At 56.1% G+C, this 19,152-nt stretch overlaps 1 protein-coding gene across 1 annotated transcript; it reads left to right on the forward strand.

The window, feature by feature from the left end:
- Positions 1–278: 278 nt before the first annotated feature.
- ETNK2 (ethanolamine kinase 2) lies at positions 279–17,717 on the forward strand. The gene is made up of 8 exons (XM_079107416.1): positions 279–796; positions 2,593–2,852; positions 5,575–5,697; positions 10,321–10,463; positions 11,342–11,425; positions 13,625–13,770; positions 15,422–15,495; positions 16,597–17,717. Exons 1-8 carry the CDS (start codon positions 539–541, stop codon positions 16,667–16,669), a joined length of 1,161 nt encoding a protein of 386 aa, XP_078963542.1. The 5' UTR covers positions 279–538; the 3' UTR covers positions 16,670–17,717.
- Positions 17,718–19,152: the final 1,435 nt, after the last annotated feature.

The raw sequence follows: 19,152 nt of genomic DNA on the forward strand, positions 1-19,152 counted from the left end.
TGATGTCTTGGGAGCAGCCAGATCTCCAAAATCTAGGATGAGGTCGGGACTCGAAGAGCTCTCCCCGCCCCTGGCCCAGGCTACAGGGAAGAGGCGCCCCTGCCCAGCTGCTCGAGAAGCCACGGAGAGAGCCCTGAGCGGCCCCAGCTGGGACCCGCGGGCGGATCCTGCAGAGGCTCCGCCCCCGGCGTCACCGCCCCCCCCCCGGGGGCGTCACCCCCACCCCGCGCTCCAGGTAGCTGCGACCACAGCTGCCCGCGGCTGCTGGCGGCGCTCCCCCGCGGCCCGCGGGCCGGGGCGGGGGCGGGCAGGGGGCGTTCCCGTGGCCCGCCGCCCGTGATGTCACAATCGCGGCGGGCCCCGGCGTTCCGGGGTCGGCTTCGGGCGCCGGGCCGCGAGCCGGCGATCGAAGCGGGCAGCTCGCTCCTGAGTCATGGACTTCCCCTGGCCCCTCCTCTACCACTCCCACTCCGTCGCCGGGCCCCCCCGCAGGGGCTAGCGCTCGCGCGGCGGCTCCGAGGGGGTGGGGCTGCTGGGAATGGCTGTGCCCCCTTCGGCTCCTCTGCCGTGCTCGCCCTTTTACCTGCGGAGGCAGGCGCCTTGCCCGCAGTGCTCATGGGGCATGGAGGAGAAGGCAGCGGCCAGCGCGGGTTGCTGGGAGCCTCCGGGCCCCCCGAGGGCCGCCGCCGTCCCGTGCTTCAGCGTATGGGTGGACCAGGACGACATCCTCCCGGGCGCCCTGCGCCTCATCCAGGAGCTACGGCCGCATTGGAAGCCCGAGCAAGTTCGGACCAAGGTAGCCGAGCGGGCGCGGGGCCGGGGATGGGGCCCTGCCGAGGCTGCAGCTGGGTTGCGTGCACGCCTGTCCATGCATCCTTCCGGGTGTCGGTCCCTGGGGTGCGCGACTGCGGCGCAGGAGAGGTTTGGGACGTGGTTGGTATGCCTGTTTATCCCACCCTCTATTTTGATCCCGAAGCGAAGCCAGGCGCACGCCTCCTTGGACCGTCCACACACGCCTCCTCCTGGGGTTCTCGGCTCGCGGGAGGTCCACCTGCCCACTGCCAGCATGCTGCGCGTGCGGGCCCCACCCCCTGTCTCTGCGTGCTGGTGCCCCTAGCTGCCCAGAAGCGTTTACCCGGCCATCTGTGAAACCTGAGGAGGCAAGAACTTTTAAGGGAACCCCACCACCACCCCTACCACACACACATGTTGCTGCCCCTTCTCCACCCCATGGCGGAAGCTAACCCTCCAGGTTCTGAGGTCCCAGGAGCTACCCTGTGAATCCAGCCAGCACAGAGCCCCTCACCATGACTGCTGGCTGGAGCTCAGTACGCCGCGCCCACTCTGCGAACTGGCGCTTTCCCCACTGCAGCTGGACACACTCCCTGACACACCTGTGGGCAGTGCTTCCCACTGAGGAGCGCCAGGCTGACTCCCAGTGGACTTGCATTCTCTGATAGGAAGCCTCCACCTGCCTACCCACCCCCACGCCCCCTCGGGGCTGCCTGCGGAGGAAGGAGCTGAGCTGTTAGGGTTTCATGCTGATGGGCCTTCTGGGTAAAGAAAGGCAAAGTTCTGGGGAGATTCTGGACTGAGTGTGGAGGCTGACAGAACCCTGGGGGAGTGGGTAGCATCATCGAAAGGTGCGGTTTGGCGTGTTCAGACATTAAGCTGTGCTGGCTCGAGTCTGTAATTCCAGCCACTCTGTAGGCTGAGGCAGGAGGATAGCAAGTTCAAGGCCAGCCTTAGTAACTTCGCAAGACCCTAAGAAACTTAGTGAGACCCTGTCTAGAAATAAAAAATAAAAAGGGCTGGGGATGTAGATCAGCCGGTAAAGCATCCCTGGATTCAACTCCCAATTAAAAAAAAAAAAAAAAAAAAAAAAGGCATCAAATAGATTTGAGGTTATTTCCAGCACTGATTGGCTAACATTTCAGCTGCCAGTCTTTCCCTCTCTGGGTCTCAGTTTCCCCACCTAGAATTGGTTCAAATGCCCTCTAAGGTCCCATAAAGTTCTCCCCCCGACCCATGGTTTCTTTCTCCTTATAACCCTACCCAGAGAGCCCGTGGCCCAGCCTAGTTGTTTCCTATCTCTACTGGTATGGAACTCAGAGGCTCCAAGGACCTCTGGCCTCCAAAGTCCTGGGATGGGTGCCAAACTCGATACCTTCCTTGTACCTCTGCTGCTGGATAGGGCAAGAGGTACAGCAGAGGGCCCTCTGCCTGGCAACAGTGAGAGGCAGCTGGTCAGGACGTTCTGTCCTGGGTGACTCCCAGCCCTCTTCTGCCACATTCTGGTCCATGGGGTTTCTTTCAGGGCAGGGATGGAGAAATAGGGAGGGGAGGGGACTCCTACCCACTGCTCGATGTGAACTTTCATCCACCACCAAATCACATCCACTAGGGTCAGGCCCAGGGGAAGAAGTGTACCTGGGCTGAGTCCAAGCGGCCATTTTTTATTTTTTCCTTGAGCTCTCCAGTCTATTCCAAGGTTGGGGACAGCATTCAAATGAGCCCCTCCTGCTGAGGCACTGGGGGAGAGACCACAGAGATCCTGCCCCACCCACCCACAGCTGTCTCTCCCTGTGCTAGCGCTTCACTGATGGCATCACCAACAAGCTGGTGGCCTGCTACGTGGAGGAGGACATGCAGGACTGCGTGCTGGTCCGGGTATATGGGGAGCGCACAGAGCTGCTGGTGGACCGGGAGAATGAGGTCAGGAACTTCCAGCTGCTGCGAGCACATGGCTGTGCCCCCAAACTCTACTGCACCTTTCAGAATGGGCTGTGCTACGAGTACATGCAGGGTGTGGCCCTGGGGCCTGAGCACATCCAAGAGCCCCGGCTCTTCAGGTAAGGAGGGTGCTGGGTTCTGTTGTCTCTGTTCCTCTGGCCTTGAACCTTGAAATCCTTGACCACCTTCATTGCTGTGGAGTGTGCTCTGTGGAGGAGACCGAGATCTGTGAGCTCCCTGAGATTACATGAATGTGTGTGTGTTGTGCCTGGCTGTGCAGAGGGGCGATGGGTTTTCAGTGGAGTTTGCTAGAAGGATGAGTTCTGGGAGAGGAAAGTGGGAATTTTGATGAACATTGGACCAAAGTTTCTGGTTCACTAAAGGCAGCAGAGATCTGCTTCCTGACCCATGTCTCAAACCTCTGTCCACCCCTGGCCTGACCTGGAACCATCTCAGAGGTTTAGGCCAATCCACAGGGTGCCCAGGTTTTCCTGCCTCTTCTCACTTTCTGTAAGAGCTTAGGTGTGTGAGGAAAATGGGCTGTATCCAGGGTGTGCATGGCTTTGTGGTCCAAAGAGAACCCTCCTTCCTGCTGGTCTGAACTCCTCCTGTGCTCCCTGACAATGTGGGAATCGAGGTTTGGGGAGCTGCTGAGGCCTCCTTGCAGGGGCTTAAAAGAACCCATGATCCTTGGGGGGGGGGTCCCTCAGAGTAAATACCTGGATGTGCAGTACCCAGGAATTGTACTTAACCTTTAAACCCTGTGGATGCTGCTGTGGGGCCCATAAGGGAAAAACCAGAGTCCCTAGTGTATTCTCTTCTCTGACTGTGCCACAACAGGAGTACCAGGCCATGTCCTCCTCCTTCCCCACAGTGATATGAGCCCTGCCGAGGGCATCAGTGAGGCAGGCCTGAGGCAGGCTGAGGTTACTGGGCACAGCTGTGCAGGGCTGTTTAGAATCATTGGCTTCTGTACTGTCCAAGGGAAAGGAGGACTCTGCATACTGAGGGCAAACAATGAGACCCACCTGAGGGAAGACCAAGGGCATCTGTGCTCCCTCACCTGCCACCCAGTCAGTCCAAGTGAGTGCACCTCTCCAGGGACTCAGCGAGTTTGAGAGCCCCTCCACCTCCATGCTTCTGAGTGCTGTGCTGCGCTTGGAGTGAGAGGCGTGCACACCTGTGCAAGGGTCTCTGGGTTGCAGCTCCAAATGCACTCTGCCTGGAGATGTGAGGTCAGAGGAGGGTGTGGGGCCCAGTCCCTGCTTCTCTCACTGAGCTCCTCCCAGCTCTTCCGTGGTCTTGTGCAAAGAGGCTCAAATATTGGCAGGTCCCCACCACTCCCAGTCTCCCTCCGCTTCTGTGAACCTCCTGCTGTCACTCATCCTCTCAGTGGAAACAATTGCCACTGTCAGGAAGATTGAAGAGGGATTTAGGTTCCATAATAAGAACTTGGCATTTGGGAGAGAGCCAGAAATCTGGAGAGGTGAAGGAGGTAGGCCCTTCCTTGATTTTTCCCAGGACAGACCATTTTCCTCCGGGTGAGAGTGGATGTCTGAGGGGAAGGCCTCAGTTCCCAGACCCACAGCCCAGCCCCTCTGCTGAAGCTCTGCAGCAGAAAAATGCTGAGTGTCGAGGTTACTTTCATTGCTATTCAGACAACAGTCCTATTGATATTCAAGGAAAAGCTCTGTTCTTCGGTTAGGAATCTTCCTTTGAGAAGGAAGGCCAGGCGGGGGTCTCAGGTCCACTTCCTTGCCTGGCCCAAACCCCTGCAAGACCCCTCCTGCCCCCAAACGCACAAGTCTTCCTTTCTCACCCATGGGGCTGCTGCCACACCCCCTGATCCTCCACCCTTTAGGAGGCAGGACCCTTGGGGACTTCCGGAGGACCCCTGAAACTGCCTATCATCCCCATGGGACATGGCCTGCCCCTTCCCTGTGCCTGGCAAGGAGAGAGGGTGTCCCTAGGATAGCTCCACAACAAGATTTGAAACAGCCCATGCCTTTGTCGTCTTTCTAGTGATTATTATTCGGGCAACAGGCAGAGGCAAAAGAAGCTTGGAAGGTTAAGTATTGGAGGCTTGGCAGCCGGGTGGGGGTGGAGCTGCAGAAGGAGGGCTGGCAGAGGGCTGGGAGTCCCGCTGGGACGCAGGCCTCAGCGATGGGGTCCTTATCAAGGCCCTCCCCCTCTGACCGGTCAGCTTGCAGCTGCCCCCACCCTCTCCCAGCAACCTTCCCCACCGCCCACTCCTTCTCTCCCGGGACCTTGGATAATGTCCACAGGAGGACTTGAAAATAGAACGCTGGTTTGTTTTGCGTCCTTGGCATCCTGCCGCCCGCATCAACTCCCTGTGGCCAAGGAAGGGCTGCCCTAGCCAGCCGGTTTCCCTCCCCACCTTGGCCTGCCTGATAAGGGGCCTGCGTTTCTTCCCGGCCTGCCACCCATCCACTGATCTTTTGGTGGAAAGGGACCTGCTGTCACTTCCCCTGAGAGGGTGGGGCAGAGTCCAGCAAGGAGAAAGGGTACCACCCATAGCCCCAGGTACCCCTGCTTTCACCGCTGTTCTGGAAACACTGGGGTGGGGCAAGATTGCCCTCTTGTTCTGCCCTGCTCCCCAATGACAGAGCTCCTGGGCTGAAGATCTCGCTGCTTTTTTTATGCTTTCTATTGAGACCATCTTCCTGGGGGACCTTGGCTCCTGAAAGACTTGTAACCATCCCACACTAGACCCTCTAGCTAGTGTCCCAATGATTCTTCTAGCCCTTTCTGGTCGGGAGAGACCAGGGGGGAGAGCATGCCCAGCACTGACGCTCCCTACCCTCCTGTTTTCTGCTGTAGGTTAATTGCCTTAGAAATGGCAAAGATTCACACCATCCACGCCAATGGCAGCCTGCCCAAGCCGACCCTGTGGCACAAGATGCACAATTATTTCACGCTGGTGAAGAATGAGATCAACCCCAGGTACAAAGGTCTGGGAGTATGCAAAGGCTGCCCCTGACTCCGCTGCTGTGGTCTGTTCTCTTCCCCATCTTTTGGCTCAAACCTCCCCCTAAAAGAGGTTTAGGGAATAGGGCCTGGGATGGGGCCAAGAGCTTCCCCAGCAGCTCCTTCGGTCCCAGTTGCTGGGCCTCTGTCTCCAAGCTGAGTTAGGCTGGTTGATTACATCTTAAAACTATAGATCAGCAGTTTTATACACATGGATTTATTTCTCCTGGAGTCTTCTGATTGTGGCAGGGACTAGGGCCAGGGATAACTTCTCCCCATGTTACTTAAACTGAGGCTCAGGGAAAGAGCTTTCCCCAATGTCAGGCTATCAGGCAGGGCTTCTGTTTCCCAGCTCAGGGTTCTTTCTGCCTGAGCTGCTCTCTGGACAGTGGGAGGGCAGGGCACTCTGAGAACAGGGAGGGACTGAGCTCAGAGAAAGTCAACAGAACAGCTCAACAGCCAGCAAGCCCTCAGGACATCCAGGTTCCTGCTGCCTGCCTGGCCGCCTCTCATGCCCACATGGCTGACACTTGCTAGTTCCTGCATCACTCTTTCTAGGGACAGAGGTACAGCACCCATCCTGACACACTGTCTTTCCCCAGGCAGGACAGGGCACCCCGAGCTTTCCCTTCAACTCTTTGGCCAGACAGACCTGACTCCCAGCATACCCTGGAGTGCCCAGGAAGGACGGAGTCCTGTCTGCCCCTCCCCTCCAAAAGTCAGAAAGTCAGCAGTCAATCTCTGATCTCTCCATGCACCTTGCTAGGATTAAACATCACTTTAAAAATATATATATATTTTCAAAGTTTGAAGTGAACATCATTGTACATATTTTTGGAGAATAGTATGATATTTGGATATACATGTAAAATGTATAATGATGGAATCGGGTTCGTTGGCATATCCATCACCTCATTGGCCATTTCTTTGTGTTGGGAATGTTCAAAGTCCTCTCTCCTAGCCGTTTTGAAATGCGTAATTACTTTGAACATCACTTTCCTTCTAGATGTTCATGGGAGTAGTGTGCAGAGGAAGTCTGAGAAAAGGTGTCTCCTTCCTCCTCAAAGACGACAGTCATTAACTCTATTGCAATTGTGTCTCTTGAACATACACACGTGGTTTTATCTGGACTCTCCCGCTTAACCATTATCAAGCGCTGCCTGGGGACTGTTTGTCTAGGCTGGCCGCAGCCTGCCCTCTATTTGACCATGTTCAGACCTGTGTCACATGTTATCTCTGGAACAAGGGCTGCCTTCTCCCTGAGGACTAGAATGACACATGGAGAACAGGACCCTCCATTCACCACTTGGTTTGACAGATGAAAAAACTGAGGCCCAGAGAGGGGATGGGACTTGCCCAAGGTTATTGCTGGTCAGTGGCAACTCAGGGACTGGGGTGCCTCCTGGTGCTTGGGCATGATCTTTGATACTGCGGCGTCCTTTGACTGTTGTCCCTGTGTAACATTGGAGGTGACCTTCTCGGGAGGAGAGTGATCCCTGGGGAAGAGCTGGCCAGCTCCCTTTGTTCTTATCATGTCTTAGATTTTGGACAAATTAAGGTTGGATTTCTTAGAGCCTCTTGTGGAGACCCCTGCCCTAAGCAGGGCAGTGCTGAGCAATCAACACTAACTCGATGAAGCACTTTGAACTCCTAACCCTGGTTTATCCAGTTCTTCATTTCACAAACACTGAGTGACTGGGATTTAAGACAATTAAACATTTAACATGATCATGACATTGGCCCTGCCCTCAAGGAGCTTAGGAGCCATCTAGGCAAACAGGACATGCCCACGCTTGACTACAAAAGAAGGCGAGGTATTTAATGCAAGTGGAGGGGGGGAGCAAGGAAAATCTTGGCAGAGGTTGTGACCGAAGTGAGCAGGGGCCACTGTAGCGGCAGGAGGAGGTGACTGAGCAGGGTTTGCCCAGGGAGGCCCTACTGATGAGGCCAGCAGGATCAGGTCTTCAGGAGGGTCCAGAGTGCAGTGGAGACAGGGCTATGGAGGCACTTTGGATCTAGAGGGTGGGGGCTTAAATGCCAAGCTAAGGAGTCGGGACTGAAGTGAATGGGCCCTGGAAAGTCACGGAGGTGTTGGAGCAAGGACTGTGGCTTAGGAAGGTAGCTATGAAGTACCGTAAGGGACAGATTTGGGTGACTGTTGGGGTGAGATGGGGATTGGAGGTAGGGAGATCAGTGGAGGAGTGTTCGTTAAATGATCAAGTTCTAGGACTAGGGTTCCCAAGTTTGGAGCAGAAGGTCCCCCAGGTGTGCTTTCTGAGCGCAGATTTCCAGCCCAACCCTGAAGACGGATGGGGAGGTCTTGCTGGACCCCAGGAATCTGCATTTAGGTAGTTTCCCAAGGGGTTCTGCTCTGGGAACTACACTTTGAGGAAAATCGCTCTAGAACAGCATGGTGGGGAGAGGCAGGTGGAGAAGAGAGGATGTATCAGAGACCTGGAGATGTGGGACTAGATCTGATAACCATGGTGTCTGTTTGGCCCTGCAGGTGTCCAGGGTGGTTTGGGGAATGTGGTACTGATAACCACTTCAGGGACATCAAAAGGAGATATTGGCCAGGCACAGTGGTGCAAGCCTGTGATCCCAGTGACTGGGGAGGCTGAGGCAGGAGGATCGCAAGTTTGAGGCCAACCTCAGCAACTTGGCAAGACCCTGCCTCAAAAAAAAAAAAAAAAAGGCTAGAAATATAACTGAGTGGTAGAGCACCCCTGGGTTCAATCCAGTACTCGTGGCCTGGTGGGAGGGCAAAGGTGAAAGGCCAGGAGGCTGAGGTGCTCAGAGGTTCCCTGAAGGGAGAAAGTACTTTTGCCCTGTGTGATCTGAGACCTGAGTGACTGAGAGCCAGGCAACAGTCCCTTCATCAGCAGGAGCCCCCAGTGCTTCCCTGGCCCCTTTGTCTTCTCTTGTCACTGAGGAGCAGATGTGCCTGAGGTGGGGTTTCTGGAGGGTGGCAGTGGTCACCCTGCTGCCAACCCCATAGCCTTAGGAGAATCTGGTGGCATCAGGACTTGAAGGTGGCAGAGCTGGTGGAAGTTGAAGTGCTCAGGGGAGGGATTCCTGGCATTGCGGAGGCCGCCAGGGAGATAGGAACAGGATGGTTCCCACAGTAACCATCTCTGTGGCCTTGGGGTGGGGAGTGGGGAGGGGCCAGGCAGAGGTCAGGGACCAGGCAGCAGGCATGTGGATGTCAAAGCCATGTTTTTCAGAGTGGGACCTGGGCAAGCCAAAGGAAGCCTCCTCCTCCTTATCTTTCGATGGTCTCAGTCCAAGAAAAGAGGAGTCTTCAAAGGAAGTAGCTCCTTAAGGAGCGCCAAGATTGAAATCTGTCGCATGCAGAGCTGTGGACGAGATAAGTCCAGTGTGGGTGAGGGGAGCCCCCTCCTCACGGCCTTCCTGGCTCCCAGAGACATGGAGGCCGGAGGAAGCTCTGTCCTCCCTGGAGCGTCTTCCCCATGGGGCTGGACTCTAGGACCTGCGACCATCTCAAAGCCCGGGAGGGAGCCTGCATTCTCTTCCTTTCCAGAGGGGCCATGGGAACGCATTGGCCACTAAATGCCCTTCCCATGTTTACCTCACTGTCCTTCGTGGGCCTCTGCTACCCTGGGCACAGAGAGACTGGCCCAGACACCTGAGCAGAGAGAATCAAACCCACGATCCTGGGTTTTCGAGCATACACAGACCTGTGTGCATCTGAGAGGCCAAAGTTCGGAGCACCTGAATGTGGTGTGTCCTCACCAGGCTTTGCATGGCCTCTGGAAACGCCACTGATTGACCAATTCATTCATTTCTCAATGCATATTGATTTAATCAGAAATGGCTGCTGGTGTGGGGGTGGGGCTGGGGACATCTTTGCTTTCCTGCCCTTAAGTTGCCCAGGTACAGTTTGGCAGGGGCCTGGGCAAGTGACAGAGCAGCGTTCTTGCTCTGGAAGACCTTTCTGGGCCCTTGGTGTTGAAGGAGTGAGCCCAGCAGTACTTTGCCTTCTTGCTGGGCCAGAGCGGACCTTCTGTGGAACATGAAGTTAGGCCTCATGGTCTCGGTGCCTTCCACCTGTGACTTTACCAGCTGCTGGAGTGTGAGGGGACACACCAGGACATGCCTCTGCCACCTCAAGAGAATGTCATTGCTCCACACCTGCAGGGCATGGTTACTCCTCGGCTGGAGAAGCGGGGTGGGGGCGGGGTCTCGTCTCCTTGGCAGGTTCTCCCGGGGATTTCCCCAGCCTCACGTCTCCCCTGCTCCTCTGTGGCCCTCCTTCTCCCTTAGTCTGGATCCTCACTGGACCCTCACCGCCCTGTCCTTTCCTGGCACCTCCTTCTCTACCTTCTTAGCCTTTTCACAGAGTAGCAGGGATGCCATTTGGTCAGTGGCTTTGATCTCTGCTGCTCATTTTCCTGCCCAGGTTTTAAGCAGCTTCTTACTGTAAGTGCAGAAATTAGGACAGGAAGCCTTGGTGCCAGCTGACAGATGCCCTCTGAGAGGTTGGGAGAGACGAGGCTGGATCTCAGGGGCCTGGGGGCCAGCGCCAGCTCATCTGTATTTGCCCTCCCTCCACCTAGTCACCTTTCTGCCACCGTCCAGCCTTTCTGCAGATGTCCCTAAGTTGGAGGTGTTAGAATGGGAGCTGGCCTGGCTGAAGGAGCACTTGTCCCAGCTGGATTCCCCTGTGGTGTTCTGTCACAATGACCTGCTCTGCAAGAACATCATCTATGACAGTACCAAAGGTACAGCTCCCCGGACCTGGCACTCGGTCAAGCAAGGCAGCTCTGGGTTTCAATCTGTAGTTAATTTGTAGAAAAGGAAACAAGAAATTCTCCTTGAGAAAAATCTATCAGAGGAAAGAATCCAGAAGCATGGTTTGGGGAGGGTCCTCCCCATGAGCCATTCCTCCTGACAGTTCTTTGGGCTTCTGAGACCATCATAGCTCCCGAGCCTTCAGAGGCAGCGAGCCTCGTGGTTCTTCTGATGAGGGCATTGCCCCCAGAAGGTGCACTTGTTCCTCCGTATGCTTGGGGAATTGGTTCCAGGCCCTCTCAAGGATGCCTAAATCCCCTATATAAAATAGTGCCAGGCTGGTGGCGGATCTGTGTGGCAGAGTCCTTGCCTGGCATGCAGCAGGCTCTGGGTTCCCGCCCCAAGACTGCAAAATAAATAGGTCTAGTATTTTCCTATAGTCTGCTCACACTCTCCTGCCTGCTTTAATTGTCTCTAAGTTACACGTAGCAAACTTAATACAGTGCAAATGTTATGCAAATTGTTCCTATACAGTGTTACTTAGGAAATGACAGGAAAATGTCTGCACTGTTTAGGACAGAAACCCGTTGGCTATATGGAGATGGCACCTGTGGATATGGAGGGTGGGCTGTACGCAGCTCTAGCTCTGACGCCTCGCCATGCTGAGGACAGATGTTTTCAGCTGGGGAGAGTTGGGGCAGGAGCTGGGGTGGGGCAGAAGGACAAGTGGACAGATGGAAGCGGCTTAAAAACGTTGCTGCGGAGGCCAGCAAGAGCCAGGGGGCGCATTCCAGGGACCTGCAGCATCTCCACCGGGCCCTGTTCCCAGGTCTGGGCCAACCCTCTTTGCCTCTCCTCTGCCTCCCAGGTCACGTGCGGTTCATCGACTATGAGTACGCCGGCTACAACTACCAGGCCTTTGACATTGGCAACCATTTCAATGAGTTTGCAGGTGAGGGGCCTTCCTGTTGGATCTATGTCCAAGACTCTGTCCTCGTGATGGGCTAGGTCCACAGGGAGGACCAGAGGGTGGCGACTAGATAGTCCCTGTCCTGCGACTGTCCCAGCTCTAGGTGGGAAGCACAGCCTGGCTAGTGTGAGCTGTAGGTCTCACAGGGGAGGCAGGACCTCCCCACACACCGCATATCTCTGCTAGCCTGCCGAACACGAGTCCTCCGTGGGGACCCAGGGGATGCTGGGCCTGCGTTTGAGTTAGAAGAAAAGCCCCTCCTCTGGGCAGTCACAGCCCATGCCAGCGTGGCCAGCACTGCCCAGGATTGCTTGTCTCTACTTGCCCCTGTCCCAGCTCCTTTATTCTACACAGTTATACATGAGGGCCTTGCATGCACACGAGGGCAGAATGGGTGGTAAGTAGCTGTTTGCCGGTGACCTGAAAAGAATAACTAGAGGGGGCTACTTAAAAATTATAGATGCAGCTCTGCTGCTGTGTGACCATTGGACAAAGTACTGACCCTCTCTGTTCATAGCATTAATATGAGTCACATACACCCCTCAGTGCAGACTAAGCAAACAGCTGGTGTTCACTGCTGCTGTCAGGCAGGGTCGCTTTCCTGCAGCAGCCAGGGAGACGAAGAGGAATGGGAGTCTAAGTGAGGTAGGCCAAACTGTTCCCCAGAGGCGTGATTTGTACAAGAGGACCACCATTTCTGTGAAGGAAGCAGGGTGGGTTTTTCCAGCTCCAGGGCTTGTGATAGACAATCAGGACTGAGGGGGCAACTCGCAGATGGAGCTGGCACTGGGGCTGGAGGGATGTCCCCTGGCTGGCAGTGTGGGGAGCTCAGCATGACTTGGCCAGCCCCTGGCGCTCGGGATAGGTGAGGTTTGCCCAGGCTGTGTGTAGAGCCACCCCCTGGCCCAGGCTCAGCCGATCAGGTGCCTTCTGGAAGCCCAGGTGACTGAGTCTGTCCAGCGCCACTGCCTGAGTGGGCAGCTCCCCCAGGTAGCCAGCAGCTGCACCAGGAACCTGAGGGATGACGGGGCCTCAGCTGGGCAGAGCAGCTGAACTGCCGGTGTGGTGTGGAGCAGAGGTGGCACTGGCAGAAAGGACAATTCCTAAGCATTTTAAGTTCCCTTACCCACAGCACAAAGTCCAGCTGGAATTTCTCCAGAGGGGCAGACTGCACCCTGCTCCCAAGTCGGGCATAGAATAGGAAGGACAGTAGGGACAGGGCGGGTGAGAGCTTAGCCCGGGCGGGGCCTCCTGGTTTTCCCCAGCAGGGACACAGGTCCTGGGCACTGGAAGGTGCCAGCCCAGTCTGATCGCAGCTGTAACTGGTCTTTCTACCCGGCAGCCATCTTCCCCCTGGGAGAACTCTTCGCCACCCGTACTGCTTGGGGCTCTGGAGTGGAGCGTGTTCCTCTGGGGATGCAAGAGATGCTCAAGAAGGATAAGGAGACAGGAGAGGGAGTCAGTCCTCAGGGAAGGTGGACCAGGCCGGGCCTGTCCTGAACCCTTCTCTTCATCCTGGCTCTGCCAGGTCTCTGCCACCATGCCTGGCACACAGCTGGCAGGACTGGGCTGGCAGCTTGGGGACTTCTAGAAAGGTGGTGCCTGGCTGCCGGTCAGAATCATCTAAAAAACTGGACGGCGTGGGGTGCTCACTGAGGGCTGTTTTTTAAGTAGCCTTCTGACACCAGTGGGTGCAAGTGGGTCTCAGCAGCGTTTGAAATTCACCAAGTCCAGCTCCCTCACCTGAGAATGACAATGGCCAGTGAGAGGGAAGGGCATGTCCAGGGTTAGCCGGCCCGGCAGAGACCCGAGGCCCGGGCATTCGTCTGTGCTCTGGCCCAGGGCCCTCTACAAGCTTTGTACAGCGCTTGGGAGACACAGCGGTGCCATCCTGTGTGGTTCTGGTCACTCTGAGGACAGTGCTTTGTCCCTAAACTGATCTGCTCCTCTTTACTCCTCAGCCCAGAGAAGCAGTGTCCCCGGCTGGGATGGGGAAGACCCCACCCCAGCCTGCGCCCCACCAGCAGAGCTTGGAGGTCAGAGGAGGCCCCTCCGCAGGGCCCCTCAGGCCCAGCCTGCAGGTCATGGGAGACCGCAGCTAGAGGAGGAGGGACACTTGCCAGGTCCAGGAGAGCCCAGGTGGCCCTCCCGGCAACTTGGTCTGGCCTGCCTCCCCATCAGGTGTGAATGAGGTCGATTACGGCCGGTACCCGGCGCGGGAGACCCAACTGCAGTGGCTGCTCTACTACCTGCAGGCACAAAAGGGGACAGCTGTGACCCCCAGGGAGGTGGAGCGACTCTATGTGCAAGTCAACAAGTTTGCCCTGGTGAGTGCTCATGCCTGGGAGGGGGCAGGGGACGGAGAGCCCAGGACTAGCACAGTGAGAGCTGACCCCCACCCTCGAGGTGGTGTGGGAAGAGCCCTCATGGGCATCCCCTTAAGACCAAGAGGCCCTCTTCCTGCTCCCTCAACTCCATCCAGTCTGGGTTCCCCACTGTCTAGAGAAATACTTGGAAATCTCATCTTCCTGTTTTAGCAATTCTGTCATTTGATGAGTAGTTCTTTCCACTGTCTAACCTCTGTCTTTCATGCTGCAGTTAAACCCATCCTTTTCATTTTCCTTAGCCTTTGAAGGAGATGGAGAATGTCAGGCTCTAATCCTCCTTGTGACCTCCGCTCCATGGGCTCAACTTCATGGGAACCTTTCCATCAGGCTCTTCCTCTCCCACCACCGCGTGGTCGGTTCTCCATTCCAAGTGCTGCTTATGCCAGGACCCAGTTCATGCCAGATCTCCACTGGTGTGTCCCCAGGGAATTACTAACCAGCCTTATTAATGTCAGCCACACATAAGCAAGAAGATGAGTCAGATGCCCCGCGTTCCACAATTCATAATGGAGCCTCACGAAATCTGTCCTTGTCTGGGGTTTCAGACCGTCCATTCTCTCCTCTCTGGCACAAAGCTGACTGCCGTGGGCTGAGGGTGACCTTCAGGGCTAGCCTTCCTCCTGCTGAGATGGCTGGTGCCCCTTTGAAGTCAGGAAAGGGAAGGCGAAGGGAGGTGCTCTGGAGCCAACCCCAGGGAGCTGGACTTCGGGACGGGACCGAGGACCCCGGCTCTGTGGCTTCTGGGGCTCCTTTCCTGCAGAGAGGTTAATGCTTAGTAAATTCCCCGCTTGCGGCCTTCGAATTCCCAGCCCTGATTCATTCCCTGCCTCGCCAGCACCCCAGGAGAAGAGCAGGCAGAAGAGGGGTCCGTTTAGAGGGTCTTCCCGCAGCCCAGACCCTGGTGCCCGCCTGGCCAGACACCAGGCCACCACTCCTCTGGTCCCATCAGTCCCTCCACTGGCTCAGGGATTCATCTCAACCTGGATACCTGGCCTTGGCTCCAGAAGAGTCCCGAGTTGAGAGGAGGCTGTGGTGAAGTGCGCACCTGCTCGGTCAGGCAGGCGACCACTGCAGTCCTGCTGGCGTGGCCCTGGGGGGACGGGGATGCCAGGACCTGGCTGCACTGGTTCTGCTTGTCTTTGGTTTTGTTTTGTTGCAGGGCTGGGGATGGAACCCAGGGCCTTGTGCATGCCAGGCCAGTGCCCTACCGCTCAGCCCCACCCACAGCCCCTGCTTGTCTTTCTCTAGTAGGACAGTGAAGTCCCCAAGTGCTGCCCAGTGTCTTTTTTTTTTTTTTTTTTTTTAATCTTTTTAGTTGTAGATGGACACAATACTTTTTATTTATTCTTATGTGGTGCTGAGGATCGAACCCTCACACATGCTAGGCAAGCGCTCTACCACTGAGCTACAGCTGCAGCCCCTGCCCAGTGTCTTGACCACAGCAGTCTCCTCAGCCTTTGCTGGGGAGATCTCCATGTCTCTGCCAGAGTGCTAGCTCTTTGTCTTCCAGAGTGACCACAGCCTTCCTGCCCTGTGAGATCCATAGGGGGCATGGCCATGGCCAGGCTGATTCTCTCTGCTCTGTTTCCAGGCGTCTCACTTCTTGTGGGCTCTCTGGGCCCTCATCCAGAACCAGTACTCCACCATCAACTTTGATTTCCTCAGGTGAGTGCAGGGGTAAGTGGCGGGAAGGGTGGGCACTGGGCAGAGGGGTGGAGGAGATCCCTCAGGAGTGGCTACCCTGGCCTGGAGGTGTCACAACCATTGGAGAAATGCAGACCAAAAGCACGAAGAGTGATTGCCTCCTGCCAGTCAGGATATCTGCTGCACACACACGAGACCACAGGCGGGGATGTGGAGAAACTGAACCTTGTGCACTGTTGGTGGGACATGAAATGGTGCAGTGACTTTGGAAAACAGCACAGAGTCCCTCAACACTCAGAAGGGAAGTGTCATATGACCCAGTGATCCCAGGATAGATCCAGAACTGAAAGCAGGAGCTGGGTACAGGGACGCACACCTGTCATCTCAGAGAATCTGGAAGCTGAGGCAGGAGAGATCGCAAAGTTCTGGACCAGCCTCAGTACCTCAGCAAGATGGCATCTCAAAAATTATAAAAAGGCTGGGGGTGTAGCTCAGTGGTAAAGCGTCTCCGCCTCTGGGGTCAATCCCTAGTTCAAAAACAAAAAAAAAAAGCCAAAAAATAACCGCCCAAAAAAACAAAAAAAACAACCAGGGTCTCAAAGAACTCAAATAATGTTCACAGCAACATTAGTCACAGCAGCCAAGAGGTGCAAGTAACCCAAGTGACCATCACCAGATGAGTGGACAACATGACAGCATATTGTTCAGTCTTAAAAGGGAAGGGAATATCATCACATGCTGGAGGACATGAACCTCAGTGAAATAAGCCAGTCCAGATGACAAATACCCTGATGATTCCATTTGTAGAAACAGGTGAATGCGATTACCAGGGGTGGGCGAGAACAGAAAATGGAGAGTCGTGTTTCATGGGTGTAGAGTTTCAATTTTGCAAGATGTAGAAGTTCCGGAGATGCATTGTGAACATAGAAATATCCTTGACACTACAGAACTATGAAAACACAACTCCAATCTAACATGTTTGTGTAAAAGTTGATCTAGAAATAAAGGAATTTTTAAAAAACTCAATCCCGCCCCAACCTACAGAGGCCTGGAGCTGGTGAGTGCGTGAGCCCCCAGCAGGACCTGCTCACCAGCCCGGCTCCCTTCCCTGTCTTTCCGCAGGTACGCAGTGATCCGATTCAACCAGTACTTCAAGGTGAAGCCTCAAGTGTCAGCCTTGGAGATGCCAAAGTGACAGGCTCCCTATTCTTCCCTGACCCATCCACCTGGCCAGGCCTGCTTTCCAGGGCTCAGTTTTGCTCTGGGGTCTGCACCTTGGACAAGGTGGGAGAGGGGCCAGTGGGTGTCCAGGGAGAAGGCCCCCAGTGGATGCCACTGAAGAACCCACTCTCCTGTTTGGAGGGGCTGATAGGACCCAAACGTGGGGGTCCCCTTCACCTCACCAGGCCAGGGAGGAAGTGCCTGCAGACAGCCGGGGCCTGGACCGGAACCACCCCTGGGAAGCACACCGTTCCCAGTCCTAGGCCGCTGGTATTTGGGCTGCCTTAGACGTTCTCTGACCCTTCCTGGCAGGGGGAGGTGAGGGCTCCTTTCTACCTCCAGGGCCCTGGCCAGTCCCCCTGCATGCCCTGCGTGGGAGGTGCTGAGCCCCAAGCCGCAGCATGCCAATCTGGCAGAAGGATGTACCTGTCTTGAAGGGGGGTGGTCTGGAATTGAGCGTGATGGCTCCGCCAGCAGCTGCCTCCTCTGAGCCCCTCCCTTTCCCCCACACAGAATCCCTCCAGCCACCTTTCTAAGCCTCAGCTCTGTCCCTCCGCAGCCCGCTGGGAAAGGAGAGGGAGCCAGTCGCCAGCCCTGGGTCTCCAACGCCTGGCTTTGCTTTGTGCTGTGGCTTGGCTGGAGAGGACCTGGCCAAGGGTAGGGTGGCATGAACCAGAGCCAGCAGCCTCCCCCTGCCTTGTTCCCTCCCACACCCTCCAGGCCTCCCTTCCAAGGATCTGTCTCTCCATTTCTACCTTCTGTCCTAAAGTTGGCTCCAGGTCTTTCCACTCAGGATGACTGGTAGGAGTCAAGGGGCAGAGGGCCAGGGACCCCCAGGCCCGGCATATCAAAGCCTGACCAGACCAGATCTCGAAGGTGCTGACTGAGCTTGGTGTCCCTGACACGCAACAGCTCCCACCTCCCTCTGTCCTCACAGCTCCTGGGGGCCCTCCAGGCTCTGGCTCATAGTGATTCATTTGTAAATTATCGTGGTTTTCTGCATTAAAATGCTCATTTCTGAACTGCTCCCTGGCGAGGGCTTGACTTGGGGTGTGATTAGTACTTCCGCTTTGGGGGACTGCTGCATGCTTAAGCCCAGGTAGCAGTAGCCCACTCGCTTCCCACCTCTCCCAAGCCCCTGGCTGCAAAGGGTCCCAGGTTCCTCTCGACCGAGCAGGGCTGGTGCTTTGCAGCCTGCCTGTCGTCTTGCTGGAACCAGTTGACCTGGCACAGTGGTGCTTGGAGCTCGGCTGTGGATTATGCGAATTTGGGCCAGCTAAGGTGATGAGCCAGGAACCCTGAGAAGTACCCAGGACTTCCTCCTTGGTCCTTGCTGGCTTCCAGTTTTTAGAGTGGCAAGGGGTCTCTCAGCTGACAGCAGGCAAGAATGATTCTTGGACCCAGTCTTGACCCAGCCAGGAGTGGAGAGCAGAAACTCAAAGACGAGAAGATTCCCAGTGTCCTTAAGGGCGGCAGTGACCACAGCAACCGCTGCATGCCAGGTGGACTCTGGTTGTTTGGCTTTTGCCTGCAAATGCAAGAGGGTGCCATGGCAACCACTGGAGCAGGCTCGGCAGCTGAGGCCTTCAAGGTCACGGTGATCCCGGGTAGCCAGGCCCTCCATGGAGAGGTGCTAATGGAGGGCGGGGAACTGTGCCTAGACATAGGGTTGGTCAGAGCTGGCTAGCAGGAGGTCCTGAGGGGCATCTGCAGGGCCAGGCGGTCATGGTCATGACTTGCCTGTGTGTTGAACAGCAACGTCCACCCTCCTTGTCCTCTGAAGCTGAGTGCAGAATTAACCACCGAAGTCAAGTTTTGTTTCCAGCCTCGTGGGGCCTTGATGTCACAGCACTGGAGACCAGAATTGCAGTGAGGAACAGGGAGTGGCTGGGACAGGACCTCCAGGTGGTATTTGTCCCTAAGGCCCTGGCCACCATTTGCAAGGATGGAGCTAACCACTGGCACCCTCCTGCTACCTGTGCTGATAAAACATTCCTGCTCCTGCGGTGTTCCAGGAGAGTGGCAAACGGGCTGGGGAGACTATGCAGGCACACGCCCTCCTCTGTCACCGCCACTCTCCAGGCTAACTAGCATCTGCCCTCCTGGATCAGTGCCAAGTTCTGGGCTCCACTGGTCCCCTTCCTAGACTCTCTGCAGGAGTTCAGGCAAAGGACTTCTGAACCTGGCCTCCAAGAGAGGCAGGGAGGGGACAGAGAACACGCTTGTGGCCCACGCTTCCTGGTAATGACCAGGACACTCCGTTCCAAGCCTCTGCAACCCACCTGACCCTGTCCTCTCATGGGACAGGGGTGGGGCTCCAGTCAGCCTAAGAGGACACAGGGCCTGGCCTGTGACGGTCTCGGCAGCTGGAGTGAGGACAGAGGTACCCGGAGTACCTTTGGCAGTGATTCCTGTGAACCCCATGAGGCCACAGAGGACTTTGGAGTAGGGAAGCAA

This window comes from Sciurus vulgaris (genome assembly GCF_902686455.1).
Source record: "Sciurus vulgaris genome assembly, chromosome: 12".
NCBI lineage: Eukaryota > Metazoa > Chordata > Mammalia > Rodentia > Sciuridae > Sciurus > Sciurus vulgaris.